Below are 27,463 nucleotides of genomic sequence, written 5' to 3'. Positions count from 1 at the left end.
TCTCCTTAGCTTGAACTCCTTTTTATTAGAAAAATTTTCCAGTCTCTTTGGTGTTCGAATTAACAAGATTCTATTGTAATACATGTATTTCTGATGTGACACAGCAGTATGTTGTGATTGCAGGCTCTGATCACATTTCCAGCTGTAGCAGCAGGCTGCTAATGTCCTCTTTGGTTGAAGACACACTAGATACCTGTGCCTTCTCGACATTTGCAAATTAACCACAGGGATAACTATTGTGTACCCCTCCTGTTAACGATTTAACAGGTCGTGATTGCTCGTTTGTCGTGGTAATCTGGAGCAAATGTCCATGTTCCATGGAGCTGGAGTTGCAGGCCTGTCTTGCCTCTGCCAAGCTCTTTGAAGCTTGGCATTGATAGGGGATACCAAAGCAGGACAAAATGCAATACTACTGGGACCATACCCTTAAAGCAGGACAGCTGGTCACATTAAGTATAATGACACAGAGACAGTTGACAGGAATCCATGTTAAAAATGGTGGTTGTGGTGGTGGGGCACCTTTATTCATAGGTGCACTCATTTGAAAAACAAGATGACACAGTTTAGAAAGAACTGTTCCTATACAATGCCAAGTGTTGCTTTGACCTGAAGCAACAGCTGTTAGATCATGACCTGGAGAACCCCCTGCTTCCAAAGCCACCTCTTCCTCTAAATCCACCCCCACCTCCTCCCCTGTCCCCAAATCCTCCGCCACCCCGGCCTCCAAATCCACCGCCACCCCGGCCTCCAAATCCTCCGCCTCCCCGGCCTCCAAATCCACCGCCTCCCCGGCCTCCAAATCCTCCGCCACCCCGGCCTCCAAATCCTCCGCCTCCCCGGCCTCCAAATCCTCCGCCTCCCCGGCCTCCAAATCCACCGCCACCAAATCCACCACGTCCACGGGGTGTACCACGGCCTCCACCTAGGTAACAGAAGAGCAAAGCATTAGTGGGCCATGAGCACAGGCACACACTTTTATTTAATGTTATGACAACAGAAACATCTTACTTAAAGTGTCGATGATGCTGGATTATTGGTCAAAGTGCTCTGGGGGACCAATGTTGAAACTTCTTACATTAACACAATGTCTGGCGAGTGGCAAAAGCTGTGTTCAGTAGGACATTTTGCACTTTGGCGACACCATCTGCCATCATTAAACTGAAGCCATGAAAGTTTATGCTTTGTCCAAAGTGAACTGAGAGATGCTCCAGCATGAATGTGCAGTGGGCAAAGGCTAGGTGCATCCATCAAGCTCAACTAAGCAATGAAGCAAACATGCCCCTTTACAATTATAATCTCACTACTGCAAACATAGTCATCAGCTCTTATAACGACTCAGTACTGACAAGGTTCCCCCTTCAATGCAGAATTATCACATAATTAACTTTACACTTCTGGGGAGGTATTCTGTAAGAGTCCACCTAGTGGACATGTCCATTTCATCTGCTGCTGAAGTGCTGATTGACTGGTGCGTGTGCGAAAGCGTACCGTAGCCCAGCCACTCAGAACTTCAACAGCAGACGAAATGGACATGTACACAAGGTGGACTCTTACAGAATACTTCCCCTGGTTACATTTGTGGAAGTTACTGCTTATTAAACTTTACTACAGTTCTGGTGTGAACTGAACCATGCATCATAATTGAACATACTCAGAGCCACATTCTGAAGTGCCATTCACAGATCAAGAGCAAAACCCTGTGCCTAGCCCACTGTCCACCACCCATTCTTTGGAATTCCACTTTTTTTTAACAGTGAAGCTGTTTAAGCCAGCCATTATTTGTGGTGCATATCAAGAAACTACCAAGAAAAAAAAATGAAATAAACTTTCTTGCCAAGGCGGGATTCGAACCCGCATACCCCCGGTCCTAAGGCGAGTGTCGTAACCACTAGGCTATACTGCCACGCTGTAAGTGGCAGAACATGCATTTATGCGAACCATATGAGTGCGTTCCAGCGTCGTCTTCATCCACAGATGGCGCGTTCCTACGCTCCCGCTCTGCGAGGTGAAGAGGTTTTGCACGCTATGAGAGCGAGAAAGAGGGACGCATTCACGGAGCAGGTCTCCTGGAACGCGGTGTCGGGGTTGCAAGCTGTGCTATGCAATGCGCAGTGACGGCCGGTAACTCCAATACGTGCGAAAAAAAAAATTATCATTATCATGAGTAATAAGATTAAAAATTTGCGCGCCCTTCCGCTGTTTCAGGGGTTGCGCGGCTGAGTGCAAGGATAAGTGTTTTCTTTTTGCTTTTCTTTTGTGCCACCTAAGATACCTCACGCGAAAAAAAAAAAAAAAAAATGTAAGCGATAACGAAGATGCAGGACCAGAGCACATACACACACACAGTCGCCGGACTTGCAACTGATTTATTGAAGCATCCACATACTTTTATACACCACTTTTCCTGCGCAAGTGCACATGCGCTTGGTACTTCCTAAAAATTTCCTACTTCCATAAAATTTCCCATGGGCTGAAAAGAGTGTCCCGAAAATTCGGTGTTAACTTGGTGTTTTCAGCCCCTTGTAAGCTTTTTGGCCTTTGTGCCTGCATCTCTGGCCGTGAACGAGATTCAGCCTGCAACACCAAGCACCGAACAGAGTTCACTAAATGCGCGGTGGGGGTGGTTTATTCAATCCCCATGGCTTGTGGGAAAGTATATATTGGCCAGACGGGGCAGTGCTTAAATGAACACCTCAGGGAACATGACAACACGCTGCAATCGAGTACAGGGAGCAACTTGGCGTTGCATATGAAAGATTGTAACCGCTGCTCGCCTTTGTTTTACAGCACTAGCATCATCGGCAGGGGGAGGTCCAAGCATGAGCGCGAACTGCTTGAAGCGTTTTATACCAAAAAGAATGAGCGGGTTTGGACAAGCGACCCTTCCGTGCTTATCACGGAGGAAGAGTGGTGGTTTTTATCGAGGGTTGTTTGATTTCTTCAATGTGTCTGTTTGGTTTCCTTCTTCTGCACATGCGCTTGTGCAGGAAAAGCGGTGTATAAAAGTATGTGGATGCTTCAATAAATCAGTTGTATGTCCGGCGACTGTGTGTGGGTGCCTCCTTCTGGTCCTGCGTCTTGGCTATCGCTGTTTTTTTTTTTCGCTTTAGAACATGAACCAACTAGCCCAGCAATTCGCGCTTCTAAGATACCTCATACACTACGTGGTTGTTACACTGAATCACTTGTGAGTTGTGCCACCCTGGCCATTTAGGCCAAGCTGCTTCGAAGTGTTATGTGAGCAGCAATTAGTTGTATCCTTTTTCACAGAACAGAGCAATTACTTCTTGCCTACGATGCATGCCCTACACCGCATTTTTTCTTTTTTTAGATTATAGAGAATTTTTAAGAATTGCCCATGGGGCAGATAGCACTTACACTGCATTGCTTGGTGAAGTGACATTACTTGCACAATAAACTAAAATGCACAATTGACTAATTAACAAAAGTTCACTAATTAAGTTTGAACTAAATATTATGGCACATATGGCAATTTACAAATTGTAGCCGATGAGTTAGCAGGCACATCCACTACAAAATGCTGCTTCACGCATTGAAGCAAAAAAATAAATGGAAGACTAATGTATTTCACCGCACACTATGAGAATTAATAGTATCTCTAAACTGGTGTCATCAGGAGAATTCGTTCCGAGTGGTATCGCCTTGTGAACTCACCGGCTACAATTCGTAAATTGCAATATTATACGTAAATTGCCTAATACTGCATTAGGCAATGAGATATCTGACCTACCAGTCCAGGGTATGGGTGGTCACAGTGACTGCCACAGTGAACACATTTAGCTATAGCAGGAAAATAGGCTTCACACGGGCTGCTTTTCAGAACCAAAGGAACACTGGAAAGTTCTCGGGGACTGTGTAAAGCTCCCCAGGTGGTGCTAGTATCTGTATTTCACCCACTGTAGGACCATTGTCCACCCTCCCTATCCCATTAGTTTAGCATACTTGCTCATCACAGGACTTGCCACGCAGATAAGGTTTACTTCTGTACGCAAGGATTCCCTTACTCACCCCAGCAACCTCAAAACATGGGTTTTCATGTCACAAAGCCACACCCTTGATTTGAAAGGCACTGTAATGGGGGCTCTGAATTCATTTTGACTGCCGGTTTTGACGTGCTTGTGCATGTAAGCCTAAAAGCACTAGTGTTTTTGCCTTCTGTCCCCACTGGAATGTGGCCGCCATAGCCAGGGATCGAACCCACAACACCGTGCCCAGAAGGAGGCATTTGCCGTAACAGCCGAGTCACCATGGTGGGTCTCAACGTCATTGAGCAACGACACTGAAGGTATGTGTGATATCGCGGTTTCAGTTTGAAACCAACGTAATAAGCTCCCAGAGGGCGCTGTTGTAGCTCATCGCGGCTATTTAAGCAGCTGCCTCTTTCAATAAAGAGTTCTTTGCCTTGGTACCCGCCTGTGTCTGCGTCAGTCTGTTCGGCCGCCGTCCCGGCATGCCTTTGCGTTCCCGCGTGGTCGGCGCTGGCATTCATGGCAGCCGCGCCAATACAACAGCATGCAAAGCACCACAAAGCCTCTATAAAGGTTTTATGGCATGTTACTGAAAGAGCATACTACTTCTTACTAGTACTACATAAGAGAACAAACCAGCATGCATACATCTTTTGGCCATGGCCGCAGGCAGCATTCCAGTGTAGTCAATTTGACCCCAGCAGACTGCCAATCAGACGTCACAGGCAATGTGAACACAGAAGTTTGAAACGAAAGCTTCACAGGGAGCAGCTTTGAAGGGAAAAAAACATTGGTAGTGGTCTTACCTCTGCCCCCACCACCTCTTCCGCCACGGTTCTGTTGGGCGCCCGGTAGATATTTTGCTAGTGGTGTCAGCTTGCGGGGGTCTATGTAGAACTGAAGAGTTTAGGATGGCAACAAAATCAGAACAAAACATAATGCAAGCAATAATCACAAACCATGAACTGTTCATGCACAAAGTCTATTTGGTTCAGCCATGCTGGGTGAACTAGTTCACACTAATTCAGTGAGCTAATAGCAAGAAAGCAAGCAACAAAGCACAGACAAGGACAGAGGAGCATAATAAAAGGCAGGCATTAAAAATGCACCAACAAAGACAACATGACAGCACAGACAGGATGTGTGCAAACACACAACCAACATGACCCGTCTTCTTCACTGTGATGTTGTCTCCATTTGTACACCTTTAATAGCTTAGCTATAACTAGGCGGGTGTACCTTAGACGCATATGAGGGTGGACCCAAAAAGCACCAGAGAAATGCAAAAAATATATTATCATTTAGGATTAAAAGGACTTAGTTCCCTTCAAAATATTCTCCAAATGAGTCAATTTCCTTGTACAACATTTTATCACACTCTGGAGCTCCTCAAGCTTCATGCAGTTGAGTGGCCCCTGCCAAGTTGTCTTGACCCAGTACACAGTGGAAATCTCCTTTCGTTATTGAATTTTATTGTTTAAAAAGAAATAAAAAAAAAAAAAAACGCACGGAGTGCGGTTCGATAAATAGGGTGCGTAAGGAAGGCCAGCCAATCCCTTTTGAGTCACTTCCAATGCGATTTTTTTCAAATCCTGGCACAAAATTAATGAAGATTTCTTGTCTTCCTTTTTGTTCTCTGTGAGCATTCGGGAAACAAACACTCTGACAATGTGTCTCACGCCCAATTTCACACTCAAAATCCAAAATCTACTCACGAGCTATAGCTCATGCCAGCAGCTTCTGAAATCATGTCAGTTGGGTAGCAATGGCTCTCGTTGACTTTTCATCGAAACTTTTTCAGAAACTCATAGGTATGACTGAGTAAAGGTCGACCAAAATGAGAATGGTCTTTTAACACACATTTCTCCTCTTGGAACTCCCAACCACTCAAAAACTCGTGCATGGTTCAGTGCCTCGTCTGTAAACGTAGTTTGAAGCATTTCAATTGTTTCTTTGTTTTTTTTTTCAAGGATGGATCAAAATCTCAAGGTTTGATGTCCATTACAGAAGGACATCATGACTTCGCAAGAGTTGTGTGACAACAGTTGGTACAACTGTCACCCACAAACCAGTAAGACATTTTATGGCGATTTCAGCTTGGGTAGCGACTTGTGAAATGTCTACCTATACCCACCTAGTGGGAGAACACAGCAATACAATTATGAAGAGCTCCATGGAGCTAGTAGTTTTTTTTTGTTTTTTTTTTTTTTTGGGGGGGGGGGGGGTGTATACATAATTTCTTTGTCTTGATCTTACTTTTGTAGTGTTAATGACCACAAAATGCATCAGTGCACCACCTAACATGCTACCTGCTGCCAATATGTGTACTTTGCACGTGAACATACCTTCTTTACTGCACATATTCAGCTAGCTTTTATCAAATGTGCACCCATCCCTGCAAATAAAGGCGAATGTTGCACCTTGTGAGCTGTGAAGCCGTACACCAGATAAAAGCTGTATCACTCATCCTTGGCATCCAATTAAGGCTTCAGAAGAGTTTTGGACTAATGCTTTGCACATGTCAAAGGCAACTCAAGTGTGTCCAGCTGAAGTGAATGCAAGTGCCATGTCTGCATAATGACAGTACACAACTTTGGACAGTATAAGAGCAGATGTTCTATGTTAGCTGGCACAGAGCCATGATTTGGTTGGTTTTCACATGTTCCAAGTAAGCCAATTTTATTGGTTATCTTGAAACACTCTCAAGGCCTGCACACATCTGGAAATTCAACGAACCATCGTCTGGTTTTAAAAGATGATACAATGATAACTCATTGTGGTGTATCTTTGCATCATGGCTACATTTTCTGCCATTATTATTATTTATTTATTTATTTATTCAATACTGCAGACTCAAGGTCCAAGCAGGGTGGACAATACAAATATAGGCTTACTAATACTTCCACCAGAAAGAATCAGCCAACAGACAGATTTCACCATGTTAAGAGCACATGCACAGAAGGCCTGCCAGTGCCATGACAGTAGTCCTCACCACTTTCCCACTGTACTGGGGTTCAAGGCAACATTGAGGGGAATGCTGAGGAAAATGCAATTGTGGATTTTTCCAGTGAATTAGGGAAAAGTTGGGGGTACGTCTCCTCAACCACACTCCCATTGTAGAATCTTTTTATTCTCACCTTCCTGCCTCTTGATTTCAAGGACTAAGTGGGCTTGTCACAGCACAAATACAGCACACTGGTTACCATAGTTGCCCTTCAGCCCACCAAGGACTACTACTGCCAGCATGCTTTGCAGCAGTGGTATTGCAGTGAAATTCATTGTGAAATCCATCTATTCGTTACTCTTTCAAAACCCCAGCCAGGTGACAGCAGTAGCAGTGCCGTTATGAACGTTGCACATTTATTGCCATAAGAGAGTAGACTCAGTAGATATGAGGCACTAATTTCCAATCAAGATGCATGTGGCAACTCCTGCTGTGATCTAGCATATAGAATTTTGTTTTACCAGATCAGGATTTGCCATTGCAGCGTTAGCTCGTTCTTGCAGCATGACTTATGGAGTTCACTATTTCGCTGTTCACCATGTGCACCGCCCCTCCTATGACTTCAAGTTTTGTGTTGAATCTTGAGAATGCCTGCATCAATCTAAAATGGAGGGTACTGTACTAGTCTAACCTGATATGTATACCCGAGAAGCAGAAGAGTGTGCAACTGTAAAGCCCAGTTCAGAAACGCAGATGTGTGATGTATAAACATATGGTCATACAGCCATCAACTGTGAAGGGCCATCTGACAAACAAGGTTTGTTTTTAACTTGAACAATTACTTTCTTTTTACAACAATAACATGACTGTGCAAGGATGCCAACTGACACACCACTCCTAATAACAGAGCAGCTCACTGTTTTCCTATGCGTTACTCAAGTGATGCCAAGAGGAGGTGCCAAATTAGCAACTTTGCATGGACGACAGCGTCTATTCAATGGCATTCGTGTCTGTGCCATCTAGATAAACTGCCTCACAGCCTTCCCCTTTCTGCTCCTTTGCCACCTGTGTATTCATCCTGCAGATTCACCATGCCATAGAGTTTCTTACAATACTACCCAGAGGGGAATCCTTTTAGAGGATACTCCAAAGAGTTCTTTTTTTACTTTCTTTAAATGTCACTTTGACCCCATAGGTATGCTGGGGTAGAGAAGTTTTGGTCTATCTTGAAAGTGGCTTGGCCTAAAACATGATCATGACTGTGCAAATAAAACCTTCATAACAATGCTTGATTCTCCAATACTAATACACCTTGCATTTATGTTAGCTCACTCATAAGCAAAGAAAAAAAAAAATCCACGTGCAATTGAAGTTGGCACCCCAGTGAGTACAGACCTTGTGCTTCCTCCTAATTTAGCAATCTGCCAGTGCTACTGCTCACATTTGATGTAGCTATACATCCAAGTGCAAGACTTTAGGTTTTAGTCCAATCTTGCATAGTAGCAATACTATGCATGCTGTTCTAGTATGGACTAAACCACTGTGATGGAAGAAACACTGGTGCCCAGATGTGCCAATAAGGTGTCCTGGCACACTGAGAAGCATGCCAATCCAAAGCCCTGCCCTTACTTCCAGGCTTTCCCACATATACAACAGCATCATAGTGTTATAAGAAACATCATGAATCCAGGTTAACCCCCCTAACTTTTTAAAAGAAATATAATAAGGACACTGAAATTGCCAATTTGCTCAATTAAAAATTTTTCAGTACATTGTATGTTTTGCATGTGTTAGGCATTAATGTTTAACCAGAGCAAAAGGCTACCCATTAGGAGTGACCTTTCCTACTGGTCAGTCAAGGTTTCAAGATATCCGAGTACAGTTAAACCTGGATATAACAAAATTGACAAATTCCCGAAAAACTTCGTTATAAAGAGGATTTCGTTATATGCAGGTTCGGCACGAAAATTCGAAAAAGAAACGCTTACCGTATTTACTCGATTCTAACGCTCCCTCAATTGTAACGCACACCCGTTTTCCGTTTTCGTCGAAGCACTCATCCTTGGAATGTCACACCAGGTACTGGATGCATAGACGCGTGTCGTTTCGCACAAGCACGAGGCATCGGAAACGAAGAGCGAGCGTCACGATGGCATTGCAGCGTCGTATAGTGTTACAGTAGAACCCCGCTGTTACGTTCCCGGGGACTGCATTTTCCTGGCTGTTCGTTTTCGGCCGGTCCCGGCACAGCTCCCATAGAACCCAATGCATTGGTAACCCCGCTGTTGCGTCGCAACTGTGGGACCGTTCCCGCATCATACGTTGCGAACTGCCACCGCGCGCCAGCCCGAGCGACCATTTTGACTTTTCATGTCGCTTGGCTTAGTGGCTTGACGATGGCACTGGTCGCCCAAAGTGCCGGGCGCGACAACTATGACGTATTTTCGGTTTCCGCCAGAAAAAGTATGGCCCTTGAGATCCGTATTTGCTACATAAAGATGGTGTCTACGACGCATTATGGCCCTAAAATTGGTTTTGGCTCATAGATATCCTGTAGAAACTCCAAAGGCGATAACACAGTCGCCGCGCGCTGTATGCTGTATGTGCGAGTGAAAACGTGCGAGGGGAGCCGACGACCGCGTCTAATCTCGCGCGCGCCTTCTTCCGTCGCGCTCGAGGCACCAGCGAGCGAGACAGGGGGGAGGGATAGCGGGGCGGCGTTGTACTGTACTCTGGCATCAACTGCCTATTGCACGGCAGCGCGCGGGCCGTATCTTGAAAGCGATCTGCGTTGGGGCAGAGTCTAGCAGTGTAGGTGTGTCGGCGGCTCGTAGCTTTGTGCGTGCTGTGTGTTCTCGGCGCTCAGTTTGCATTGAAGCGATAGACAACAGCACGAAGGTCACTTCACTCGCTTCTCCAGCGGCGCTTCCACACGCCGCCAGCGTTTGACAGCGCGCGTCCGCGCTCATCGAGTGTGATGTCGGCAACATCGAGCGCGTCGGCAACATCAACTGGAAAAAGAGAGAGTGCCGGCTTGGCGGGCTAGGTCAGCTGCAGCAAGCGGCAGGATCAGGTTTGAATGAAGGGAGGGGGAAAGGTCATGCCCACGGCGGCAAGATCGCCGGGTCGAGGGATGCAGGCCCGTCTCGCACACACACGCACACATGCGCTCGCTTCGCATTCCGTCGCGGCAGACAAGGTGCTTCAGATTGCCGCTCGCGCAAAAATGACAATATTTGGGGCAAAATCTCTAGGCTGTCGGAGGGGGAAATTCGTTATATCGAGGGGGTCTCCTGCTGCCACTTCGTTACGTAGAGGTCTCAAATACATGTGCTTCTATGGAGTAATGGCGGGGAATAGAAAAACTTCATTATATCCAGGAATTCGCTATAAGGAGGTTTAACTGTACATCAGGAAAAGCATCCCAAGACAATGTGGTGAAAAATACGCAGTGTATGACACGAGCTGACTTTGTCCCATAAAAATCTTTCAAGTTAGCTGATAGTTTTGATATGCTAGTTATGGGGATTTACTGTATAACAAAAATGCCTGTAGGCATACTTGCTTTCACTGACCACAGCACAAACAATGCAACACACGCTTAAGTTAGAAGCACACAGAAAGAATAACTCAGGAGGCGCAACTCGGCTCCTTCCTGCGTCGTCATATTGTCACACAGGAGCGCGGCAGCAGACGTCGTGACAGCGCCCCCTACCGCTCGTCTGCTCATGCGCGGCTGCTTGATACCAGTGCGCCGCCCTGGCTACGATTGCAGATCGTCTGACCTTTCAGGTGTGCTAGTTTCTTGGCATTATTGCCACATAAAAAGCATGTGATCCTAAATATTAATCTGGAAAAAAATATGTAGGTATACCAAAACGGTTTACAGGTCTTTTATCCCTTGAGTGCAAACCGCGCTGGCGCAAAACTTTTTGGGCGGTATCCGACAACCCAGCGCAAGCGGTCTGTAGCAGACGTGACCATGCAGACCGTGACTATACAGGAAAGAACCCCCCACATGACCGCGGCCAGGCGCGCGCTGCTCTGACCACGAGGGACATAACAAGTGCTCGCGCTGGCCCATAGTTTCACCTCCTGTTATTCTTCCCCCGTGGTTAGAAGACAAACTACAGCCTTCGCAATTTTGCTTTTGTCTGCACAGGTGTGATACATGGTTGTGACGAACATTGGCACAACATGCCAATCAGTAAAAAAACAGAAGTAGTACGAGGTTGAGTAAAGAAAGCCAAGCTCAATACTTTCGATACAATGAGATGAACAAAGTCAGCATTATTGCTGCCTTACCTTCTGCTTCTTGCTGAAGGAACTGGCCTTTACATCCTCCTGAAGCTTGATTGAGACAAACTGTGACGTTTGCAGTCAAGGGTTCAAAAAGTAAGCAACCAGACCACAATTGCAATCAAGGCAGTATAATTTCGCAGACATATTCCCGGTTTGTGAGATTTTTTCGTTTGCACACTCACAATGGAGAACACTGAAATCAGCCATGACTGAGTCGTGCCTGCTTTTATCAGTGATACGTAACTGGCTAACATGATGTTCCACTAAGTATGTTCAACATTTCGCCGACTATTAAGTGGGTGATGCCTTTGACGACTGACAGAAGTCCCGCCAACATACAAGTGTGCCAAGCCACAGTGTTCATGCACAAAGAGCAGGTGCAAAGCAACATTTACATTGCTGTGGTGACGTTTCTGCAGTGCTGAGCATGCCCTAGCCATGCAGTAACGCCAGCATGCACTTGCTTCCTCCAACTTCCAGCAGCCACAACCACGATACGTACATTAGACCCTCTGCGCGTACACATCGTACACCGTGAATTATTGTGCAACAACCTGGCTGCATTCAGACAGCCGGCTTCAATTCGAATTCGCTCTTGCTACTTGCTCTCCACCCTGACAGCAAGAAAGAAATTATAAAAGTAGCCATCGCTCAGTCCCATCTTACACTGTGGACAGAGCATTAGGCATGTTTTGACATTTATAGGTCTACAGAGATGGCGCCAAGTGGGAAAAATGGTTTGATTTCCACTTAGCAGATCGCGCCACAGCATTACTACTGGTGATGCATTAGCGATATGGAATGCACTAAAAGCCAAATTCTTCACTGCATCATTAATTTCACACTACACTCTAGCACAATATGTGATGACAATATGCTAAAACGTTTATGTCTTGGCATTTCTACCATGATAAAGTGCTGGCACATTCGCAGTGGATTTAAGGGGGGACGCGGCTTTCGGTACCAACTTTCTTGTTTCTTGGTGGATGTCAATGAAAATTGGTACATAGAATAAGAATGGCTCTATGATGCTTTCATAAAAATTTCAAAACGGTACCATGAAAACTTTTTGCTAGACAAATTATTTCTTCCTTGAACCTCGTGGAGGGACTGGAGGATTTATGAAATCAAGTGAAAAGTTTGTTAAATACTGTATGCACAGCCAAATGTATGCAGAAGGGGATAGCGTTCTCGAAATAATTTTTTTTTCAACACTAAAATTTGTAGTTTATGTTTTCTCCAGTCCCACTGCAGTGAGCACGCTTACACTGCAAACAAGGAACCCTACTACGAATTCTTAAAACACTAGGATAAAAAAAGAAGAGCGCTATCCCCTAAAGTACAGTTCAGTGAGTCTGACAAAACAAACGCAATCAAAATGTGTAAAGTAGTTACCAAGATATCTGCTCCACGAGCTGGGCAACATGCCAAAAAAACTGTACTGAGAAAACAAGGGTCAAAGTTGTCAAAATTTAATAGGCACCAGGGTTATAGTCCTTTGCGATGCGGCATCGCTTGACCATCTGACCTGATGGTCTGATGAGCTTTTGCAGCTTTCTTTTTCCGCATTGCATCTTTTTCGGCTGGGTTCCTGAACAGTTTCGCCAATACGCGCGGACGATGTTCCATCCGTGCTTGAGGTGCTCAGCTGCACGTCCGCGTCGCGCTGCATGCCACCGTCATTGTCACTGCTGAAGTCGCCGGAGCAAACTTTGTTTTAGAGATCGGTGGCTTCGACTTACGAGCACCAAATTGATGCGCAGTCTTGCGTTTCTTCTTGAACAATCGCCGGCCCATGATAACAGACGAGAGCCGTTCTCCAAGCTAAGAAGGGCCGAGCTTGACAGCGTTTTTCGTTTCTCTAACAAGCGAGCGCCGGTCCGTTATCATGAGTGAGATACGATCTCTAAACCACGCCGCGACGAGTTGAAAAGACGCGAAATCGGCTCCTCAGCGCCGTCAGCGCGGCGAGCAGACGACCTTTCCGCCGGTTGCTAAGGGCAACCGCCCGGGAGACCAATCCGGAGCCGCGTACAGTCACGTGGCGCGCGCTGCCGATCAGAAACCGCCGCGAGACCTTGAAACTTTTGCTTGCTGTGCGCTTGCTCTTGCCTGGTGCAGCTGGCCGAGGCGCCAGATTTGAAGACGGAGAATCGCGCTATCCATAGAGACCAAGATGGCGGCGCTAGGTTACGCGGTTGCGGAGATATCACGGCTTGAAAAATGCCGTTTTTTCGCTATTTTCGAGAAACTCCTCGCCACCTTAGCTTCGATAAACATTTTTTACATCATTTCCGCGCGATTTTCCGTGACGAAATTTTGAAATAAAATAGAAAAGAAGTCATACAAACTGAAAATGTGATTTTCAAAAAAAAAAAAAAAAAAACGGTTTTTTGGCCAAATATCGCGATGCGAAAGCCGCGTCCCCCCTTAACATATCACGATAACGACAGTCGTGAGGTAGTGTACCGCCATTCGAGAAAATGGCGTCGGTTAAATGTTCTTAGGACTATGAATCAAAACCCCTGAGGTGCTCAGTGCTGAATGTGTTTGGTGAGGTCAGAGAAGAATGCGAGAAGTGTGCTAGTATAAATGCAGTTATCAAGAGAGACGCATTCCTCCCAAATGGGAGCAAGCGTTCACTGTACCAATAAGTCTCCGAACATAACAGAGATGGCAGGGTGACGAGAAAACGCCAACTAGACGCCGAACTAACAATGCAGTGCAGCAGAACATATTAGAGGGACATTTGCCCATGCTGTTGGCTAAGGAGGCTGCAACAAACTACTGTCGCATTCATGTAAATGTGGCTTATGGTTACAGTGCTAATATATCTGTTACATTAACACACCTGCCGATATAGGGAGCATACATTGAAAGGATAGTAAGCTGACAACGCAGAGTGGATTTTTGTCGCTAGATTTAGCAACACATTTTTCAATTTAGCGACCAGCGACTTTTCTTTAGCAACGTCACAGAAAAACTGGCAACATTTTGGTGACTCTGAAGTTAGGAAAGTTGCTTCGAGAACAGACTTCCAGGAGGCCCCTTATTATTGAAAAGCACCAGTCAGCCGAAATTGGCTGTATGACATGTAGACTCTGTGACCATGAAGTTGTGGCTGACTTTAGTACACGATTCAAAGTGAGCTCACAAAATGCACTCCCCCCCCCCCCCCCGAAAGATTTAAAGGGTCTTAACGCTTAGGGTTCTGCCCTCTCACTAAATGCGTTCGAGTGGTCGATATTTACAAATTTTATTTAGAGATGTAGAATGCAGAATGCAAGGTAGACTGACTATAGATAGGCATATACACCTAGGAGTGGCTGGGCTCATTTACACGATCGTGAGCTTCCTAATCGCATAGGTTTTAGATAAATCAGTAATACGAAGAACCTTCAGATAGACCAAGGGGTGGAAGCATAGTGTGTGATCTCTATAGAGGTCACGTAATTGTTATCACTGCGCAAACATGCAACCACTTATGCATCTTGCAGAATTTTTTGACCCTTTCAGTAGTGCCGAGAACCATAAAATTTTCAAGAATAACATGGAAAAAGTGCATTTTCGTGCTAGGAAAATAAAATATTTAAGCCCTTTTGAATCGTGCTGCATTTTAACCTCACAATCTGAGGGTAAACACTGAATTTCAGCTGTCAACAACCATTGTTATGCAAGTATTATACAGTATAGACCACTTATAACGTAACCGTTTATAGTGCAGAACTGGCTACAACGCGGCCTTTTCCGACTCCCGTTTACCCTCCCATAGAACTCCATGTATACGCATACCGCTTACAGTGCAGCCGTGTGAGACGAAATACCGGTTATAAGGCGTCTTCTGCGAGAAAATCACGCCGACAAGAGCGGCAGCGAGCACGCTTCTTAACAAGGTGCATGCTCCCGGCCAGCGTATGCATTATTCAATGCAATCAAACTCTCGTTAATTCGGACTACTTTCGGAGCTCGAGGAGCGCCGCAAAAGAGCAAGAACGGCGCTAGTGTCCAACCGAAACGAAGCGGTGGAGTCTGCATCGCCACAGCCATCAGTTGAAATCGTACGTGAAGTGACAGCAACACCGGAACGCTTCAAGCCTATTTGTGTCTTTAAAGCCTATATTCTAGCGTTTACCGCTGCACATAACACTGCGTTGCTGCGGGCTTTCGTAACTGTGTAGTCGTCATCCACGATAGCGTCGATAGCGGCCGCGGTTTTCTCCAAAGAGCTTGCAGCGAACAGTAGTTTCGTTTTTACTCGGTACGTGTGTCGGCCGCGTGCCTAAAATACTGCGTAGTCGCCATCGATGATCGCATAGATAGCGACCGCGGCTTCAGCTGCAGTTGCAGCGAATGGTAGTTAATTCGTCCAGATTTGGTGCGTGCGTTGGGCACGTGCCTTCAGCACCGTGCGCAAAGTCGCCGTTCATAATCGCGTCGATAGCGGTCACGGTTTTTTCCGCAGCGGTTGCGGCAAACAGTTGTTTCGTTTTTCTCGGTGCAAAGCTGTCGAACTTGAAGAGCACCGGCTACATCGCGATTATGTTTTTGCCAGCTCATTGGCGAAAACGTAATCGCGATGTGCAGCCGATAGTACAAAGCGTGTCTACATGCTTAGTCTACATGTTTTGCATACATGCAGGGCTTGAAAATCGTTTTGTTTATAGTGCGGTACCGCTTATAGTGCAGATATTCGCGACTCCAGCGACTTACATTATAAGCGGTCTACACTGTAGTAAAGTAAAACCCCGCTGCACACCGGTGGTAAAGTCACTGTTTATTCTTCACTCACATGGACCTGAGACAATATTTAAGACTGTTTCAGCAAATTATATTTAGGCCATGCTAGCGTATAGTGTTCCAAATGCATACGTTATCTAAAGTTTCAAATTTAGCTACTTTTTTGTCTCAGCGATAGGCTTAAAAAAAAGTTGGCAACACCGATCTTGAGGGGGCTTCTGCCCTTCCCACTGGCTAAAGAGTCCTGCAGCTTCAACAGCGCGACAAAGAACTACTGAGATAGAGTATAGTAAATGTCCTTTCTGAACTGCTTTTGCACAACAATGGTTAAAAATGAAAAGCAAGACAAAAAGTGCTTACAAGTGCACTTTAATTGGTAATAATTATTAAAGCATACTACAGGGACTGTTAAAGGCCATCGCAAGGTATTCTAGTAGCGCAAGCAGGAACATGGACACAAGACACAAATACACACACACGGTGCTATGTCTGCCTTCTTGTTTCAGTGTTCCTGCTTGCACTACAGTCGAATCCCCCTACAACGAATGCCGCTACAACGAAATTTCCGCCACAACGAAGATTTCACGATTCCCCGTCAGCTGCCCATAGAAAGTACAGTGTAGACCGCTTATAACGTAAGTCGCCGGAGTTGCGAATATCCGCACTATAACCAAAGCAACAATTTCCAAGGCCCGCACATATGCAAAACATGTGCACCGAGCCACCACGCGTATGTGACAGTCGAGGAATGCGGCTAGAGCGTTTGCATTCAATTTACAGTTGAATCTCGTTAATTCGAACCTAAATCACACGGCGGCGCTTCCGACCGGCATTGCTCCGGCACCGCCATAGAGTAAAAGCTTAGGGGAGACCCCTGAATGTCGCGGGCGAACAAGCCAAAAAAAAAGAAAAAGAATGCACCCTCTCTCAAATGGCAAGGTGGCCAATTCTGCGTTGCGCCGGAACATGCGTGTACGTGCCGACGTCTCAGCCACGCTACCGTAGCCACGCGTAGTAAATGGCAGTGACCCCTTCTTTCTCCTTTATGCTTCCTCTACTTTCTAGTCACGTGTTGACCTTGCACGCTGCGGCTACGGCGCAGAGGGAAGCAGCGGCGCTGTCTCAGGCTGGCCAACGAAACTACCCCCACGCCGGCAAACGCCCGCTTCCCGATAACGGCAGAAAACGAAACTTCGGGGAGCTGGCGCCGAGCTGGCTGTAGTGGCGGTGCCTGCATGGCGGCGGGCACGCACGGTGACAGTCGAAAGTGAGGGAGCTACGACGGAGGGCGAGGGGAGCCACCGAAGCGGCGGAGTTGCCAAGGCGAAATCCGCTGCCCTGCCGCCCTCCTCCCTCACATTCCACGGTCTCCGCGTGCGCCCTTCGCCGTGCCGTGCCGGCGCCGCCCGCTCGCTCGCTGAAGTTTTGTTTACTGCCGTTATCATGAAGCGAGCGTTGGCCGTTTCGTGGCCCTCGCTCGCTATGCGCGCCGTGATATTTCACAACTCGCACTCAAGATTCTGGTTTCAGCCTCACTGGCTGTTCGTTCGCACCACGTGCCCTTCTCCTCCACTTCGTCTCTTTCTTCCTCGATCACTCCTTGGGGCGCCCGTTTGAGGGGAGCGTTCGCCGTCTCCGCTGACTTCCGTACTCCCAGGCAGCCGCACTGTAACCGATATTTCGTTTCCAAGCAACTGCACTATAAGCGATATGTGTATACATGGAGTGCTATGGGAAAATTAACGGGAGTCTGAAAAGACCGCACTATATCCGGTCCTGCACTATAAGCGGTTACGTTATAAGTGGTCTATACTGTAACACAAGAAAGTCTCTCCATAACGAAGGCGTTTTATTCGGTATTTCCGCTTCAACGAACTTCTTGAGAACAAAACTGGGACTGAATTGAAGTTGGAACTGCTGAGTAGTCAAATTAGAAGGCCCTTCCAAAGCTGTGACGATCGTATGTCCGCTTGAACGAGGTTTTCGCCAACGAAATCAAGTTCAAAGTACTGATTTACACCACTGCAATTTATAGCCACGCGTGGTCATCACGCGCCTGCATGAGACCGCATGGGATCACCACAATCGCTGCCGTTTTCTGTGGTGTGTGTTTTCGGTCGAAATGGCTACGCCAACAAAGAAGCGTAAATTTCTCTCTCTCGAGAAGGCAGATATGATCGTCGAGGCTGAAAGCAGAAGGAAAAAATTTCGCAGTTTCGCTCGAAAGGCAAAGCATCGAATTGCGATAGCAGATTAGTAGACAGCTATACGAACTAAGGATCGTAGTTTTATCGGCCGTATAAACTTGTAAACATTCGCTTACGAACTAAATTACCAAGCATGGTGTCATACACGCACAGGTAAAACATGAAAACATCGTGCTCAATGACCGTGAAAACTCGGCGTCAACACGCTGGAATGAGAAGGCGCGGCAATAGCAGCGAACGAATTGACCTCCGTGCCGTCTCTCGCTTCAGCGCAAACTAAACATCAAGAACACAGCGCACACGACTATCGGCACTAGTTGCACTTTGCCCACATTGCAGATCGCTTTGAAGATGAGGCCCGCCCGGGCGCGCACTTTGTGCACGGCGCAGATTGTTTTCAAAATACGGCGGCCACGCCGTAGCCGCTGTTGCCAATATGATGCCGACGTCTCATCGTCAGGAAAAAATGACAACCCGCTAGACACGCAGACTCCGGAGACCGCTTTGAAAGTAATGAATCCTTTCGACCTCGTCTTAAAAGTTATCAGAGCCCACGACAATGACACTGCGATGGCTCTTTTAACGGACTGTGAGACTCGCGTAACGGCTTTGCTTGACGTGAAGCGTAAGGATCCAGGCTGACCGACTTCTGCAAATAAAACTTCCGGTAAGCGCAAGCTTGCCAAGTTTGCCGTCTTTGTCATAAATATGCAATGAAATTGTGATAATTCAAACCGCTTCATTGCGACGGTGCATGTGCCGCAAAATGAGAGTTTTGCGATCGGCTGCGCATGCGCGTTGAGTTAGGCGTCGGCCGCAATGTACGAAAAATGGTGTAACAGCGGCGTGAAATGCTTTCTCTCGTGAAGTTGACAGTTTATTGACCATCTTCGTAACGGTACGTCTCAACCTTTGCCCCCACGCCATCGCGAAGATTTCCCGGGCGATGGTTTCGGTTTCGTTCACGGCTTTGCTGTTTGGCGTACGTATACTATACACTACTATCTCACGTCAACGAAGTTCCTCCACAACGAAATTTTTCGCATGTCCCGTGAATTTCAGTTGTAGCGGGACTTGACTGTACTAGAATACCTTACAATGTCATACGAACAAGGCAACACTGCAACTCTCACTAAAGACCAACAGCGACAAAATATAAGTTTGGCTAAATGTCTCATAAATGAGTAGTATAAACTAATAAATCTAGGCAAAGCTACAAGGCTGGCAATTGTAAAATTTTTCTAATTAACAGCCTTTAAATAGCACCGAAGCAGACGACATGTGCACATGGTGGTTAGCAGATAAGACAAAACTCCCAGCACGTAGCCTCTGAGATTTTCAGTGCTTCACGAGCCATAGGTCGGCAAACTCACTCATGAGTCAGACCGACCCATGAGTCTGAGTGAGCCCTATGCAAAAAATATATTTTGTGAGTGGGTCTGAGTGAGTTCTGTTTATTTTGCCAACCTATGTCGTGAGCGCTGCTTGATCTTTGAGGTCATGCCAAGAAGCCACACTGGTTCTCAACATTTGTGCTTCACTTCCGGCAAGTGGTAATGGTGGTGTTCGTGTGCGTTTTTTTCTCCCCCAGTTGCGATATAAAGAACGTCTTTTTCGCTAGCTTTTCCCAATGCATTGCCTCATGTTTCAAATGTAAAATTTTGCCTGGAAGCTGCTCTATATCTACACTATCAGGAACGAGACTTTTTACACGGTACAAAATTCTGTCAAGGTTAGCCTAAACATTCAAGGACTCAGCAGGGTAAGCGAAGTCACAAATCTTCAGCTCCAGCAGAGGTCATAGTATACCGTCCCACACAAAAGCGTGCAGAAAGACAAATGTACACAAGCAAGACAAGAAAATGAGAGATTCACCCAAATTCTAAATGGCCCATTATTGTCATTCCTTTGCTGATTTGAGAACAGCAAAAAATAGTGCCACAGTTTCATTCAGACAAAAGTTTTACAAAACACAAGTAGCTGAAATGAACAAAAACACATGCAAAATGCCCTCGGGCCTTTTGCATGTGTTTTTGTTCATGCTATTGCACATGTAACTAGCATATGCGGCCCTTTCATTCACTGCAAGCAGACTTATAGAGCATCGGTTCTCAAAGTAGGTTCCGCAGGCCCCTGGTCAAGGTTCCTCGAGCCACTGATAAATTTTCCCTGGTTACAGGGCTCGCCAAGTGGCTGAAGACGGCGATCACGTGGTGCGCTCGATCCAAAGAACCTCCATTACCCATGCCTGATTGCCAAAAAGCACATCACTGCCCTAAACTGCAACGACAGGCGCAAACTGCGCGTTGCTGTCCCAACCTAAAATCGGGGAGCAAATGATTACGCAAATCACCCGGCCAAAAATGTGGGACAGAAATAACAAGGACAAACATAAACGAGCTGTTATTGTCCCTTACGTTCACAACCTCTCACACCGCCTAAAGAAAGGTGGCAGAAAGGCACGACGTAAAAGTGCTCTTTTCGGCACCAATCAAGCTAAGAGGGCTTTGCAAGAAAGTGAATTCAGAGAACAAAAAAGCACAAGGATCATGTAACGTAACACACGCACAAAAATACGTAACCTGCGAAATATAACGTCGTGTACAAGATTCCGCTAAAATGTGGTAAGGTATACGTGGGCCAGACGGGACTTTATGGAGATTAGCAGGGTTCCCTGGAATGAACATGCTTGAGAGACCCTGTTATAGAGTTTCCAAGAGCACACTAAGAAACATTATGATGCAACATTTCTGAAACATGCACACTGGACTAGTTAAGGATACGTAGTCCTTGATAGGACCAAAGATCTCATCAACTTTGCCGATCTGCTGCTTGTTTTCCAAGTAAAGTGGAGCATTGAAGAAAGGCACCCGCTCGTCAGTCACTTTAGCCACCAAGTCGTCCTGGCATGGGTGACTCAGGTAAGCAAACTCTGCATTAAAAAAAAAAAAAAAAAAATTCAGCACAAGGCTCCACTCTGAATCTGTTGCAAACAAAAACCCAGTACAGTAAACTTGTGGCATACTCTCTAGAGACCAAAGATTTTTACTCAATTATCCGAATTGTTGGTAATTATAGGAACAGGTATACACACATAACCGTGAGCAGGTGACCATCACCAGGTTTCACGATTGAAAAGAAGAGAAAGATGTGCATGCACATCCAGGAATATCAAAGCCAGGAACAACACAACCAGGTCACTGGCATCTACTCTATATGCCCCTGTCAACATACGATGGTGGGCAATAAGATGTCATATTAAGCAATTTCCGTTTCCTGAGCTAACCTGCCCAGAAAGATGGCACCTTGCCATCCCAGACAACTAGTCTTGGACACTTAGCCTTAGCCACTTGCAATACTCACCACTACGTAATTTGCGCCACGTAGCCCACCTACTGTCTGCAAATGTATCACGAGGAAGCCATATATGACATCAAGCCAGTCTATTACAAAGCATGAGCAAGAAAAAAAAGTTTAACGAGTAAAAAAGACACGCAGGTACACACACATGGCAAATGCACTAATATGGATGGAGGTTGGGCTGCTTGGTGGATCATGACTATCAGAACAGTGCAAGAAAGACAAGACATACAGTAGTAGATGCGCAAAGCGTTAACTTTCAACACATTATAAACTCAACATACAATTCTTCAGACTCCCTAGGACCGCGAAAACATCCAAAAATTGGCCAGTCCGAAAAAACTAATGCATGCCTTTAGCTGCCTTGAAGGTCTCAAATCACCACAGCCACATCTGAAATAGCCTTTAAAGGTCTGCCAGCACAATTATTCGATGTCTCGGTGCTCGTACTGTGACAGGAGATGGCAGGTGCAAGCATGAATAATTAAGGAACACATTTTATGTCCCGTGATAGTGGCCCCTTTGCACCCTTGGCACACTTTACGGCATATTTGTATTGTGGCAAAGCGGACTTTAGGGAACCGGCATTATGCAACTCTCTAGACCCTTGCCAACACGTGTTTTCCGCACTTCGATGCCATCAGCGAAGATGACGAAGGTGGAGTCCATGTTATTGCCGACAGCAGCGAATCCTTTAAATAAAAAACACAGCTCCGAACAGCAGGACGCTTGATAGCAAGCGTCGAAGCAGCTATGCCTAATAACAGCACAAAACGACTACAGTGGAATCTCGTTGATACGATTCTGCATAATACGTTTTTCGGGATAATACGCTTTTTTTCTTATATACCATTCTCTTTTCTTAGATATGATTATGTTCAGATAATATGATTTTTGGATGATATGTTTTATTTTCCGGTTCCCATGAAGATCGTATCAACGAGATTCGACTGTACTGCGGCCGACTACAGCTGCCAGCGGATCGAGGTGGGAGAGCACTGGTTTGAGGCTGTAACATAATCAAAATGGTGGCGGCGGCGGTAGCTTCAATTAACACCGTTCTGGACCTGCAGTCATAGCAAGAAAAATCGGACGGCAAAGGGTTGCAGAGGGCAAAATTTCAGATGTCCTTATACATTGGCTCTATGGGGTACGTGGCGGTGCCGCGAAGGCGTCTGAATTATGAGGCATGCCCAAAAAACCGGTCGTTGCCTGTATTCGTAGAAACAGCGCGTTCTGCTGTTCATATCTTTTATTGAAATGCCTGGGTATACTCATGCTGTCTAATGAATCCCTGCATGGTGCAGCACCACAATTATGGCGTGCTGGTCTGATTACGAGTGTATAATATGCTATGTACTGTTTTTTTCTAATAAAATGTGTTGAAAGTCAGAGCTGTATGCATTTACTCCTGTCCACCTTCCTCGCGCTGTACCTATATTTAATTGTCCTAGTACATAAACTCAACAATGTAGACAACAATGAGCACCATGAAATAAACAAAGTGGAAAGTGGAGCTACGGCAGTGGCAATAAAGAAAATGTTATCCACTGTTGTTTTGCTGGTAGCAGCAGAAGTAGGACAATATAGAAAAAAAAAATTAGCAACTGATAGCTCCTTCAATGTACGGAAAGAATTTTTCATAGAAAAAAAAAAAAAACAATATTGCATATTTTTGTCCATACTGCACACAGCAGCCTAATTATCACACGGCACATTTTTACTATTCGCACACTTCGAATGTTTTACTGACATGATTTACGAAGACCATTTTGCCCCCCCATTTGAATCTTTCCCATTTTCAACTCCAGAAAAAATTCGATGGGTGACACTCTCACCCTCTGTTCTTGAAGTGCAACAATGTTGCCGGTCGCACTGACAAAAACAAAGTTAACTGTCAAAATATCAGCATTCTGACCTGAGGCTTCACCCTAATTTCATTCTAGCTTTGACAGGCATACAGTATTCTAAAGTAAAAATGTAGATCAAGGGCAATTAGAGTGTGAGCTCAGTGAAATCTTTGTGGCACAACTTGAGTGACTGACTAGCCTACAATTCTGCTTTGCCTTACTTCTCTAGTTGTGTAGTAAAGTGGTAGCCATGAGCACATGAGAAACCAAAGAGCAGTTTTTGAAAGTGCCTAAGTATTGAACAGCTCATTGAAGTCTAACAAATGACCTCAAGGAGCACCCGGCTGTGCTCCTTGAATATAATCCTTACCAGCATAGGAAAGTGCTTCGCTGCAAAAGACAGCAGAGAATGTTACAATAAGATCGAAGCACTGCAGGAGATTGTGAATTGTGCTCACTGGCAGAACCGAATAACTAAATATGGGTGCCTCAAGTACATAATATAATGGCAAACATCTGTGATAGAACCACAACAGATGTACCGTGATCAGCGATTCAGATGCAATACTCGGACCACATGGCCGCCACTCGTTGCGCCACTGATGAGCACTGGGCGAGCTCAAAGGGGTCAATTGCAATCATCCTGCATCACAAACGCTCTCACTCTTATCCTATAGCACCCAATGCATCAGCTCAATATTCCCAGCGCCCATCGGTGGCACAGCAAGCACCAGCAGCCATGCGTTCCGAGCATCGCATTTCAATCGCTGAGCCCTGTACACTGCCCTTATACTTCAGTATGAAACATTACCTTTTAAAGTAGCTATTCTACCATTTTAGGCAGATTCATATCATGTCTACACGAGTACACACTACCCAAGAAACTTTTCGAGTGCTTCTCCCTGCAAACATGCTTAGTTGAAAACCAAATCGGTTTTACAATTGCTATTATTCATTTAACTATAACACAACTCCCTTCTTCAGTGAAGTTGAATGCATCAAGTTGGTCTGTGTCTAAACTTTTATAGGCATCTGGGCTAAGATATTTAGGTAATTTTATATCAATCATCTTTTCTTTCATCTTTATGGAGTGAAGTGGTGCAGGTCACCACCTATGATGATATTGGAATAAACTGGCCACAGATAAGAAGAGACCAGAATTTAGGAAAGAGGACTCGTGTATCGTGCCAGCCCTGCAACCCATTTTACATTTTCTACTATCTCACACTAGTATGCGAGAGAAACAAGAAGCAAATACTCACCAATAACCTCTTCCGGTGGCCCTTGGTCAAAGCTCCGAAAACCACCGCCAAAGCCACCTCTGCCACCACGGCCTCCACCACGACCTCCAAATCCACCCCGATCACCACCGCCGCGGCCTCCACGGAAGCCACCGCCGCTGCCACCACGAAAGCCGCCACCGCTACCACCACGGAAGCCTCCATGGCCTCCACGGAAGTTTCCACCCCCACCGAAGCCTCTGCTCATGGCACTGCATAGGAAAACACATAATTACAAATAAACAAACAAAAGTGAAGGCAAGGGTCATCTCCATGTCGCCAGTTCTTGGGCCAAAGGAATATTGCTGGTGTCGTGTAAGGGCTGCCTCAAAAACTGCCAGAGTTTGTTCCGGCAAATAATTTGCTGCATGCAGCTGTCGCGGCTTGGAATCAGTAACCCAATGCATTCAGCAGTGGCAACTTAGCAGTGACAACTTAGCAATCACTAGCGGTGTAAGGGTTACATGGTATTACACACGTTGAACAGCAAACAGGCATTCAATTAACAAAGCATACTTTGGTAAAGGGGAAAAAAACCCAATAGACTAGCCCAAAATTCAGGTAGCACTATTAAATCAGTCAGAAAACAATAAGGACCAAAACTAAACAAATGAGTTGTGGCACAAGGAAAGAAGAAGGAAAACCAAGGGGAGACAGGATAGGGCACCAAACTTTCAACTAGTTTTATTCCCAGCACCCCCCCCCCCCCCCCCATCACCCAAATATATACATTTCCAAAAACGCGCACAAAGACAAGGAGCAGCACGTGCCACAGGCTACCTCACTGCGCTATCTAAAAACAAACAAATGAAGCTAACAAAGGGTGGTGCTTGGTTGAAAGTAAGAGGAGACAGGAAAGGGCCCACTGTAGAAGAAATATGCTTTAGCAAGGTAGTGCGTTGGGCGAGTGCACCAACTCGCCCAACACACTACCTTGCTAAAATAAGGACCACTAGAAGACAAACAATAAATTGTCTTCTCCACTTCTCTGTCGTGTCCTAAGCTAAACAGAATAAGCGCGCACGGAACAGGACAAACAGAAGGAAACAGACAAAGCCCTGTCAATGTCTTTCTGTTTATCCTGTCGCATGCACTGTTACTTTATTTACTTATAACATTTACCAACCGGCCTAAGTTAGCACTCCTTTCCAGATCATTTCTAGTGTTTCAGGCACCGACCTACTGTTGCAACAAACCCTATACATCAAACCTGTATTTGTAGCTAAATAAAAAAATGGCACATCAGGACCTGAAGTGCATGTTTGCCAGAAAATACACTAGAGTGTACACCAGAACTGTATTAAATGTCACTAGAATAACCTTCAGATCAATAAATATAGGGTAAAACTTTTTGTAGGCAGGGACCTAGTTGGTTTTGGACCCTGCTTATCTAAGCAACACTGCAAGTCAGGAAATAATAATTTTAAGTAAAGCAGCAGCAGACATTATGCCCTAACCGCTAATTAACTACAACATACATATTTACTGAGAAAACATTTAGTGCACGATTGTTTCCTGAACATTTTACGCATTTTTCTCCCCATATTTTTTCTTGGGTTCTAAAATGAAAGGTCAACACAGCAGATATACTGATAATCGTTAAAAATTTCCCACTGCCTGCTCCGGTACCACCAAACTCAAAAGGAAAAATTAGACCACGTTACAAATGCTAACATTTAGTCCTCACTCAGTTATGAGCTGGAAAAAAGTCGCGCGAATCAATTCATATAGTACTTACAAAAGGGCAAAATACATGGCCCATGATACAACTGCATTACTTATGTTGAGATGCTATTCACACTAAAACCATTCTGATAAGCTCGACTACGCTTTGAAGATCTTCAATGCTCCATGACTGAGTGATGTCTTCATAAAATCATTTTGCTTACGTTGGTTTCTAGCAATTGGCGTATTCCGCTGAACAAACCCCTTGTGGACGTGACATTTATCGCACATTGCACGTTGGCCTGCTGGTACGGGATAGTTTCCCAAGCTTTCAATAACCACGCACTGTCAACGCGCCGCACAGGAGAGTTGAGACACAGGAGAGGTGGCCTGTCTGCGTCTTCAATGTTTCACAGTAATAAATAGAGATTTCTGTAATTGGTAAAGACCTTTCTTGACAATCACAAAGCATTACTGTCCTCCTTACTGCCATCACATCGACCATCTGCTTACAGAAGATAATTACGGGCTGGATCGAAGTTGACAAAGCAATACAGCCTCTTCGAGAAACCGGTGTTATTTTTCTCTCGCAACAGCTGTCACTCTCGATTTGGGAAGAACTTTTCGAGTTCAGAATTGCTATCAAAGCTACAACAGGTGCACCAGTACTACAAAAGAAAGAGTCCGATCTCGTCGAATACATTACCTTATCAAATGTTAACCCAGAAAGCGTTAGAGCCGCCGCGGATGGTCACCACGTGCCAAAACACATGGAGAAAGAAACGAAGGCAACCGAAGCGACCGAAGCGCCTCGCACGTTGCCAGACTCTCTCCAGCTCTCTATGCTTCTTTGCTTTCGATGGCGAAGGCTCTTAGTAAAAAAATTACACTAAAAGTAACATTTAATAAACGTAAACAGTTATATGTACGTTACTAATAAATAAGCAGTTTATGTTCGCGCATAAAGAGGATTGTGGATGATCCGCATAGGGCTAAACTTTTTTTTTTTAGTTACACTGGCTACATGAGTGTAGGTATAGACAGTGTAGGCATTTTTTTTTTTAACTGGTGTAGAAAAAGTGTAGCTCCGCCCCCCTACACAAAGCCATTTTTTTGTAGCGGTAGTGTA

At 45.5% G+C, this 27,463-nt stretch overlaps 1 protein-coding gene across 4 annotated transcripts; it reads right to left on the bottom strand.

The window, feature by feature from the left end:
* Positions 1–485: 485 nt before the first annotated feature.
* On the bottom strand, positions 486–27,189 carry LOC119437030 (H/ACA ribonucleoprotein complex subunit 1). 4 transcript variants are annotated; one of them, XM_049660236.1, is made up of 8 exons: positions 27,041–27,189; positions 24,652–24,881; positions 20,963–21,111; positions 11,239–11,298; positions 4,796–4,886; positions 896–922; positions 740–784; positions 486–706 (listed from the first exon to the last, which is right to left on the bottom strand). In XM_049660236.1, exons 2-8 carry the CDS (start codon positions 24,875–24,877, stop codon positions 627–629), a joined length of 678 nt encoding a protein of 225 aa, XP_049516193.1. In that variant the 5' UTR covers positions 24,878–24,881; positions 27,041–27,189; the 3' UTR covers positions 486–626. The 4 variants fall into 4 exon arrangements, with proteins under 4 accessions (XP_049516193.1, XP_049516191.1, XP_049516192.1 ...); XM_049660234.1 differs by having other exon boundaries at positions 486–784; XM_049660235.1 differs by having other exon boundaries at positions 486–760.
* Between the last annotated feature and the right edge of the window lie 274 nt (positions 27,190–27,463).

This window comes from Dermacentor silvarum, chromosome 1 (assembly GCF_013339745.2).
Source record: "Dermacentor silvarum isolate Dsil-2018 chromosome 1, BIME_Dsil_1.4, whole genome shotgun sequence".
In the NCBI taxonomy this organism is placed as follows: Eukaryota; Metazoa; Arthropoda; class Arachnida; order Ixodida; family Ixodidae; genus Dermacentor; species Dermacentor silvarum.
The sequence above is the reverse complement of the archived record's forward strand: the minus strand, read 5'-3'. Positions and strand labels throughout refer to the sequence as shown.

Coding starts and splice junctions, on each gene's coding strand:
- LOC119437030 (XM_037704089.2), bottom strand. CDS start 24,877: ATGAGCAGAGGCTTCGGTGGGGGTGGAAACTTCCGTGGAGGCCATGGA. Junction 21,112..24,651: donor GCCACCGGAAGAGGTTATTG/GTGAGTATTTGC, acceptor TTTTTAATGCAG/AGTTTGCTTACCTGAGTCAC. Junction 923..4,795: donor AAGAGGTGGTGGGGGCAGAG/GTAAGACCACTA, acceptor TCTGTTACCTAG/GTGGAGGCCGTGGTACACCC.